This window comes from Vespula vulgaris, chromosome 1, assembly GCF_905475345.1.
Source record: "Vespula vulgaris chromosome 1, iyVesVulg1.1, whole genome shotgun sequence".
NCBI lineage: Eukaryota > Metazoa > Arthropoda > Insecta > Hymenoptera > Vespidae > Vespula > Vespula vulgaris.
In genome coordinates, this window is record NC_066586.1 from 12,725,900 (window position 1) to 12,735,899 (window position 10,000).

Sequence of the window (10,000 nt, forward strand, 5' to 3'; positions counted from 1 at the left end):
GAGAGAGAGAGAGAGAGTGAGAGAGAGAGAGAGGGAGAGAGACAGCGAGAGAGAGAGAGAGCGAAAGAGAGAGGGAGAGAGAATGAGAGAGAGAGAGAGGAAGAGAAAGAGAGAGGAAGAAAGAGAAAGAAAGAAAGAAAGAGAATTATATAATAATAAAAACAGAAAACAAAAGAAACATGAAAAGTAAGTATATTGTATCGAAGTACCTTTTTCGAGGTGTTACGTACGTAGATATGTATGTATGTACGTACGTCCGCTTTTACAGATGTAATTAACTTTCGTGCTAGCTCGATCGCGAATATTAATGTTGGCGTGCGCGTGTGAACGACGCGCGACGTGGGACGACGAGGATAATTAGCGAAAATGCTACGCACTTAACGAAATAAACCACACGTACGCGTACACTTACGAGGGCACAAATCGTGTGAATGAACGAACACGAGAAATAGAGAGAGAGAGAAAGACAGAGAGACAAAGAGACAGAGAGATAGAGAAAGAGGGAAAAATAGAGAGAGACAGAGAGGGAGAGAGAGAGAGAGAGAGAGGGAGGTTACGCGTGTTACGTGTGTGTATGTAATGTTATACATTTGTTATGTGTGTCAGAAAGAATGGTTGGATGTGAGAAGCAAGAAAGAAGAGAGAGAAAGAGAGAGAAAAAGAGAGTGAAAGAGAGAGAAAAAAAGTGAAAGAGAAAAGAGAGATAGAGAGAGAGATAGATAGAGAGAGAGAGAGAGATAGATAGATAGAGAGAGAGAGAGAGACAGAGAGAGAGAGAGAGAGAGAGAGAGAAAATATAAACGAATGCGCACACGCGTGATAAACGAAAGAGAAACGATTTAGAGTAGGTCGACAGTGTCACGAATAATATGCGAGAATAGACAAAAAAATAAAACAACGATAGAGAGAAAATAGTAGTTGTTAGATGGGATAAAAGGAAAAACAAAAAGTAAAGGGAACAAAATATATGTATGTATATATGTATACACATATATATATACACACACACACGCGCGAAAAAGGGAAAGGAAAAAAGTACTTTAGAAACAAAAGTAAAAAACGTAAAGGAGAGCGATCGGTAGAAAAAAGTAGAAAATAAAGGAAAAATAAAAAAAAAGAAAAAATAGGAAAGAAGTTTCAGGGAGAGCCCGAAGGAAAAGGATCGAGCAGGTCCCTGATATCGGGCTAACTTTGTAACTAGACACAAGTGTGATGATAATAATAAAGATAATAATAAAAAGAGAGCAAGGATAAAGATAAGAATAAGAATAAGATGATGAGTAGAAGAAAAAGAAAGGTGGTGTTTGAACAAAATACATTTCCCTAGCGTCTAATCCCGCTCTAATCGACAGAAACAGAGATTACTGCTTCTCCTTGAGTCCTCCTAGAAGCGCGTGGCTCTCCATGGTGGCGTTGAGACTGCTTAGGTTGCCGAGATTGCCGAGGTTGCTGAGGTTCCCAAGATTGCCGAGATTCGGCTGATGAGCATAATTTCTGATCTGATGTAGGCTGATCAGTTGGTTAGGGAAGGAGGTGGCGTTCTGATTGCTCGTCGTTCCGGACGTAACGCCCGAGGAGGACGAGGTGGGTGAGGACTTTTGCGTCGAGTTGAAGGCCTCGTACAGGTAAGGCCTCGAGGCCGGATGATGACTGGCGGGATAATGAAGATGATTGAGGGGATTGAGGGGATGTTGCATCGAGGATATCGAGTTTATCGAGATCGAGGATATCGGCGTGAAGGCCGAGCTACTGTTCGGATGATGATTACCCGCGGGTCCGGGCTGAGGCGTCTGTTGCCTCGAGTCGTTCTCTATGGACTCGGCGGAACGATGCCCGTGGCCAGGCAGGAGCATCTCCGGGTTCTGATTCTGATGGTACTCGGCATGGTGATGTGGTAGCCGTTCGTGGAGATCGCCGATCACCGAATCCGGACTCATTTTTGGCCAATAATGATCCTGATGGTGAGCGGCCATCGCATGGATCGACGGCCTGAGCCCGGTACCGATGATCGGGGGTCTCTTATCGGTTCTCTCCGCGTGCTTTTGCATGTGCTTCGCCAGGTAGGTCTCCTGGGTATAGCTCTTGCCGCAGTACTGGCAGATGTGCGTCTTCAAGTGCTTCGACTCCTTGTGCTTCGGTATGTGCTCGAGGAGGCTGGGCTCGTCGGAGAAGCACTTGTAGCAGGAGTTGCATTTGTAAGGCTTGTCGGTCTGGTGGCACCTAGAGTGACTCTGGAGGTTGCTCAGCTGACTGAACGCCTTCGTGCACCCTGGATGCCGGCACTTGTACGGCTTGTCGCCGGTGTGCGTGCGGATGTGCTGCTGTAGGTGGCTCAGCTGCGTGAACTTCCGCTGACAGATCTCGCAGCGGTACGGCTTGATGCCGAGGTGGATCCTCGTGTGCTGCGACAGGTAAGACGAGTTTGCGAACGCCTTAGAGCACTGGTTGCACTTGTACGGTTTCGCCTCGCGCATGTGCATCTGCGTGTGGAGCTGCAGGTCTGCCTTGCTCCCGAAGATCTGAAACAAAAAAATATTGGATCTATACCTTCGTATCTCGATAATAGCTTCGGTGTCGTTAAATAAAGCCGTTCGATCTTGCGCTCGGTAGCTCGATAGGCTAGATAGCGTAGCGAGAGCAACGTCAGCGGTTGGGAGAGGCTGACCTTGTCTATCACTGCTTAGCCTCGGGCCATTCCCGTCTGACTGGCTACTGCTGCACGGACATTTTCTCTCTCTCCCTCTCCCCCTCTCTCTCTCTCTCTCTCTCTTTCTCTTCCTCCTTCTCCTCTGTCGAACGGTAACGCTTTAATCGGTCTTTCTTCGCCCTCCTTCCCTTCGTCAAACAGGAAAAAAGAAGTGAGCATCAGAATATTTCTAACCTCTCGTCATCCTTTCGACATATCCTCTTTCTCGTGAAATTCGACGATTATCAAAAGAAACAAAGAAGTTAAGCTATTTCGAAGGGGAAACGAATGGTGGACAGGCGAGACAGGAACTAACAGGAAGGACACGGAAGACTAGCAACTAGCTTGGTTCGCTGGCGCCGACAGCTCTTTACTTCGAGATCATTACGTAAATCGACGAGTTCCTTTCGTGGATCGCTTCTGAATCGCCACGCCTGAGGATCCAGGACGAGTTAAATCCTTCGTTGTACGACCTTCGAAGACTTTCCTCTCTCTCTCTCTCTCTCTCTCTCTCTCTCTATCTATCTATCTGTCTCTCTCTCTCTCTCTCTCTCTCTCTCTGTTTTCTCCTCAAAAGCGATCGAAACGAATTCTCTATACCGAAGCGTCGTCTCGTAATTTATGCAACGCTATCCAGGCCGCGACGTCGACTTTGCGCCGATCGGTATCGATCCAAACCGATTAAAATAAAATGCAATTAGGAAGGCTTCGTTAATTAGTGCCGATTCCATTTCGATGCGAAGAAAATAATTTGATGATTCTCCTCTTAATAGAGAGAGAGAGAGAGAGAGAGAGGAGGAAAGAAAGAGAGAGATGATTTATTCTCGAATTTTCGCCAAAATAATATCTATGCCAATTTTTTGTCGACGATGACGCCTCTACGAGACGTCGGAATATGAATGATATACGACGGACGTTTCTTGCGCGTTTTCGACTATTCTTAAACGTATAAAATTAAATACGATTCGAGTGATGCGACAACGCTAAGATCGAGAATCGATCTTTAATGTGACTTCGACAGCTGACTCGAAGCGTCCTTTAACGGACCGGTACAAACATTTTTTATTTCCTCCTTTCGAAAGGTGTCCTTGCCGGTGTCAAGTTCGCACTCTGCCCACGTAACTCGATAGTCTTTTCGTTCTCTTTCATAGCGAGAGAAGAGAGTGAGAGAGAAAAAGAGAGAGAGAGAGAGAGAGAGAGAGAGAGAGAAGAACTGAACAAAGATAATATCAGAATGAAACTAATCGATTTAAGATTATTATTTTATTATAATTTTTATTATTGTATTTATTATTATTATTATTATTATTATTATTATTATTATTATTATTATTATTATCTATAAACGGATCGACGAATTGTTAGATAAAAAAAAGAGAAAAGAAGAAAATAATTTTTGTTTAATAAAAGGTCAAGAAGACTATTAATTATTTACACGACGTCTTTTCGAAAATAATTATTCGAGATAAAAACGGATTAGAATGCAAGGGGACGACTAAAGGACGGACGAAGAGAAATTTTCTAAATTTATTCTATTCATTAATACGTCGGCTAACCCGAAATATAGTAAATACGTGTACTTTCGTCGGCTTAAATCACGTCGGCATGACCGATTGCCGGACCACTCAAGGCTGGATGCAAATTACGCGTCAGTGGCTACAAATTGACGCGCTTTTAATCGATAGAAGAGAGAGATTCGGTTGCCCTCGGGGGCCAGAGTTCCGTGCCGGATTCGTAAATCGAGCGGTTGGTTTCTCGACTCCTCCGTAATTTTAATTCGCGATCTTCACTTCTACGTCTAAACACTTTATACGGTATACCCATAACTCATGATATTCGGAGTTAGGATCGACGGAAACTCGAAGAACTCGTAACTTTGCAGGAACGTTAAACACTTATCTCTGTCTCTTTGTCTCTTTCTCTTTGGATTGATTATTAAAGAAAGAAAGAAAAAAAAAAGAAAAAGGAATTAAAAATAAATAAAAGGAAAAAGAAAAAAAAACAAATCTAACGAAATGTAAAGAGAAGTATGGACAATAATAATAGTAATAACGTGTGATGGCAAATCAAGAAATCACATGGTACGTTTAATTGCGAAAGATGCCTCCGGGTAGAAGAAGGAGAATCCTGCTTCTGTGATTCCTGATTAATCGACGTCGATTTACACGGGTGCCGCTTAAGAAAAGTACCTTCTCTCCTTGATGGAATGAAATCGTTACGAAGATTTGCGATCGGTTGGCAACTTATACCAAGATTACGAGATTCCAGTTTTTTCTTTTTTTTTCTTTCTCTTCTTTTTTTATTTTTCTTTTTTTTCTTTTTTTCTTCCTCTTTTTTTTCGGTCTCTATCAGAATCTCTAAAGTCTCTCCGCAAAAATGCGAAATTTTTGCAGAGAGACTTTAGAGATTCTGATTGACCGAGACGGAGACGAGGCCCAAGGCTTTCTTCTCGATTTCTGACGTTAGCTGACTCCCTAGCTACCTCCTAGTTGGCTAGCTACGGTAGCCCGAGGCCAGAGCTCGTAAATTCAATTTAAATATTCGACCTTAATGACCATCCATCAGGCACCACTGAGAAGAACTTAGTGGCTGTCCATGGTCAAATGAGAGTTAGCATGAGCTTTGGTGTGAACGCCGTTAAAGGAATCCCACGTCTCTTCCAAGTTTTTCTCTTTAACATCCTATCAGAAAGAGCGTATACTTATAATTTAAAGAGAACGAAATCTTACGTAGAGTTCCATCATAATATATGAATTTCGAAAGGAATATATAATTACATAAGGATCTACTCGGAACTTTTTATATCGACAATTATAATAACTCGAAGAAATTGGAAATCGTCTTCTAAAATAGGCTAAGAAATGGCAAAAAATATTCCATCGAATATTTCTTAGTCAAATATGATTTAATATCATTCGGTGAGAGAGTTATTTTTATTATCGACTTTACCAACGAAGAAAAGAAAAAAAAAGAAAGAAATAGAGAGAGAGAGAGAAAGAAAGAGAAAGAGAAAGAGAAGTTATGTTAGCCAAAGGGTTATACTCTATCATAAAACGTGTGGTTATTTAACGAATAATATACAATCCCGACTGGCATCGGGCTTACTATTAATCTCAGAAACAAACAATTCCTGGCTGGGAATTTGAAAGCGTGACAACCTGTTGATAGAATGTCGCGTGCCAAACATCCGCGTGACGGAATAGACCATGTGAGAAAAAGTGAAAGAGAGATAGGTAGATAGATAGATAGATAGATAGCTAGATATATAGATAGATAGATAGATAGATAGAGAAAGAGAGAGATCGAGAGAAACAGACAAATAGATAGAAAGAGAGAGAAAGAGAGGTTTCGAAATCAACAAGAAAAAGAGCGAACGAGATAATTGTACGAAGAGGCTGTGTAGAGGTAAAGGATCCCGAGATCCTTTGCCAGGATAACGTCGCTGCGGATTTATTACGTCGGAAATTCGTGCGTTCTTCTTTTGGATCACCTATTTCGCCATTTTAACACTGATTTAGACCCTTGAAAGAAATATTGAAATAATTCTTAAGGGATACGACAATAACTTTGATAAATTTTCGATAAGGATTCTCACATCTTTCTTTCTTTCTTTCTTCTTTTCTTTTCTTTTCAATTTAATTCGACTCAGAGAATTTCCGGATTTCGTGACACACGCGAGAAGAAGAAGAAGCAGAAGAAGAAGAAGAAGAAGAAGAAGTAAAAAAAGAAGAAAAATAAGGGAGAAGGGTCTTACGTTAGAGTGGATTAGGGCACGGCATAGGGTCAGGACGATGAAAGGTCCCCGATTTTAACCGAGAAATTGCCAAAGGTTCGTCTACCGAAGAATCGAAGATTAGCAGAGGATTCAGAGGATGGTATTCAACGAAGACGAAATTCAAAAAGGCACTTACGCTCTTGAGAAAAGCGCCATACGTTGCCAGGCCCCACGCATCATCGATCATCCATGATCGACGTTACGTCCCCAAAACTACTCTCCCTTATTTTTCTTGATGCCATACATGGACAAGTTTTTTTCTCTAAGATATCACCTTTTTTATTCACGTTTAATCTAGATTTTTATTGAAAACTATATATTTCGTTTTATATAGAGTAGATTTTTTTAATAAGTAAAAGTTACATACGTATATACGTATATATATCTTAAAAAATATATATATACACAAATATAATAATAATAATAAAATAATAATAATAGTAATAAAAATAATAATATGTACGTATGTACATATTATATACATATATATGTATATATAATACATATATGCACATACATATATATTATATTTCGTTGTAATAAAAGGAAACTGACTAAGCGAATTCTCGTCTCTCGTTATGCCGAAGGTATACTTACGATTTAACAGAACGTCGTTGCGCAATGTAACGCGTCTCGGTTGACAGGTTTTCAAACCATCGTTCTACAATCGTTACCAGTTGTTAACATTCTAAACCAGTGTGATGTTATAATGATACGCGGCCATTATATGCGAAAGTGAAAAGCGAACGAGTTTCGCACTGCATTTACCGTAATCGACGAAACTGACACAAGTGGTAAATACTTCCGAGCAAAGTAGTATACTTTTTCAAAGCTTGATCTTATTGATCTATTGGTAATCTTATTATACGAAACGTTTCCTCAACGTGATATATTGATATACGAATATACATACATGCATAAATACATATATATATATACATACATATCATTATAAATTGTATATTTGTATTATTATATAGGAGTATAGTTTAAGAAGATTTAGAATATAATAAATATTTGAACGTGACGATGATCCATGAAAATTGTCAGAAAATAATAATCAGAAATAAATGATCAATAAATTATTGAGACTTCTGTTTAAAAAAGAATCCAAGTTCTTTTTCATTTCGTTATGAATATATATATATATATATATATATATATATATATATAAGCAATCATCGAAAGTAATTGCATTTTGATGAGATCGATAGAAAAAATTTGTACGTGATAAAGTCGAAAAAACCATTTCCGCGATTGAAATCCATGCCTACGTACTTACATATTTCCCCGTTTGACGCTAATTACGTGCCAGACTATGCGTGAAAATCGAGTATCTCGAATTTCTAGTTTCGCCATTAAGAATATTTAAATGGACGTTTAATAAAACCTTTCGAACGAAGAAATATCTGACGAACACTTTTCGAATTAAACGTATTCTGTAGGTAATTGCGAAGAAAAATTTCATGAGATCCGGTTTTAGAGTACCTATGTATAACTAAGAGCGATTTATGTGTTAAGATAATCGCAGAGAAATGATTATAATAATCTTCAACAAATTTTCATAAGGAAATAAAAGAGAGAGAGAGAAAGAGAGAGGAACAGAGAGAGAGAGAGAGAGAGAGAGAGAGAGAGAGAGAGAGAGAGAGAGAGAGAGAGAGAGAGAGAGAGAGAGATAGACTACTACTTGATTTCCCATCAGACGATTTAGATAAATACGATTATTGTAGGAAAAACGATGCCATCTTTCTTCCATTCATTCTCTTTCACCCTTTGCCTTTGCTTACCCTTTCCAAAGGGAGAAAGAGAGAGAGAGAGAGAGAGAGAGAGAGAGAGAGAGAGAGAGAGAGAGAGAGAGAGTAAAAAAGAGGAGAAGGGAACTAGGAAGGGTCCCACGTGCACGAAAAATAGAGAAAGGGGTCTTCTCTTCTCGCGGATAGGGACGAGCGTGTAAATAGAGATCGTTCCTGATTCTGTGGTGACGCTTTGTGGGTCTTTCGTCGAGGAGGTAGTTTTATAGATCATTGTCATCCTCATTGGTAGGGACGAATCGTTGTGATCTACGAGAGACAAACTAGAAAGTTATTTCGAGCGAAAGGAACGAGGAAATTTTATGGTAATTAATAGAAAAAAAAAAGAAAAAAAAATGAAAAAAAAAGAAATCACGAGGTAGATAAGTATAATATATGATATTGTACATAGTATATATGTTGTATACGTATACATTTACGTATATGTACACGTACGATTCTTTTTTTTTCACTTTTTTCACGAGTGAAAATTTTAACGCTGCGGACAATGGACAAACGATTTTCTTAATTTTCTGATGATAATTCGTATATCGTGACGACACGATTCGAACGAACGAAATCTATTCTACATTATGAAAAGAAATAAATATGTAATATATGTAATTGCATGTAAGAAAATCGATCCATCGGAAAAATTTCACCATGAGAAGGCCGTCAATCTCGTATTTCTCGTTTCCGTCTATCTTTTTCTCTATTCCGAACGCGGAGGCCATCGTGATGATGCGAAAGAGAATAATAAGAGATAGAAATATATATATATATATATATATATATATATAGAGAGAGAGAGAGAGAGAGATCATAAAACGTTCGAACGAAGTGGAGAAGAATCTTATTGTTGGAATGTCCAACTTCTTTTCGAGCAATTAATAAATATAGCCTAGGCTTTCTGCCTCTTCGACGAATTTAATGGTTCAAACAGGAGCAAGAATAATGAGAATAACAGATGTTTCGTGTTCGTTATTATCGTACCACCAAATGGCACCTATTTTCCTCTGCGGTATTATTCTATACTCTTTCTCTGTCTCTCGGGGGCATTAAATTCGTAAAAATAATATCATTTCTTTTTTTTGTTTTTCTCGCCGTTCAGAATTCCTTCACTTAATATCTGAAAAAGTCGAGCTAACGGAAGTTGCTTGCATTAAACGTAATATTTCCAATTGCGTAAGATAAAAATCAATGGTAAAAGAGATTGCGTTCTTATTTATATATAGGGAGGATCAAAAGTAAGATTCTTAAATCGGTAGCAAATGTTCCTTGGTGATTTTTTAAATCTATTACTTTTTCTCCAGACTTTTTAGATTATTTTTTTTTTTAATTATATTTAGCAATTAATAATATATATATATATATATATATGTCTATACATATATACAGACGTTATTGTACATATCGTTATATATATACATAGATATATGTCTACTTATGAAGTCTAGTTTGGTTTATAAAAAAGATTCAATTCTTTTTCTCGCGTCCCAGAGATTGTATCAGAAAAATGTAAATAATTACAATTTGTGCGAATGGACAACGAAGAAAACGACCAATGACGACACCGAGATGATCGTTCCTTTGCACTCTGAATTATTGTTTTGTTCCAGTTTCGCGTTAATCTAGCTGTCTTTCCATTGTGCTCGTTTGCGATAATAATATTATAGCTATTTACTAGGGGAGACCACGGGAAACACAGAGGATTTAATGCTTTGTACGAGTTTCACGAGTTTCGATCGA

General features: G+C 38.7%; 1 protein-coding gene across 3 annotated transcripts in view; it reads right to left on the reverse strand.

The window, feature by feature from the left end:
* Window positions 1-10,000, reverse strand: part of LOC127064464 (zinc finger protein rotund-like) — a 186,536-nt gene that overhangs the window by 8,274 nt on the left and 168,262 nt on the right. For all 3 annotated transcript variants that reach the window (XM_050995576.1, XM_050995566.1, XM_050995558.1), the window contains exon 6: window positions 1-2,519. This exon is cut by the window's left edge and continues 8,274 nt beyond it. In XM_050995576.1, the coding sequence (XP_050851533.1) occupies window positions 1,362-2,519 (1,158 nt within the window). In that variant the 3' untranslated portion in view covers window positions 1-1,361. The remainder of the gene's footprint in view (window positions 2,520-10,000) is intronic.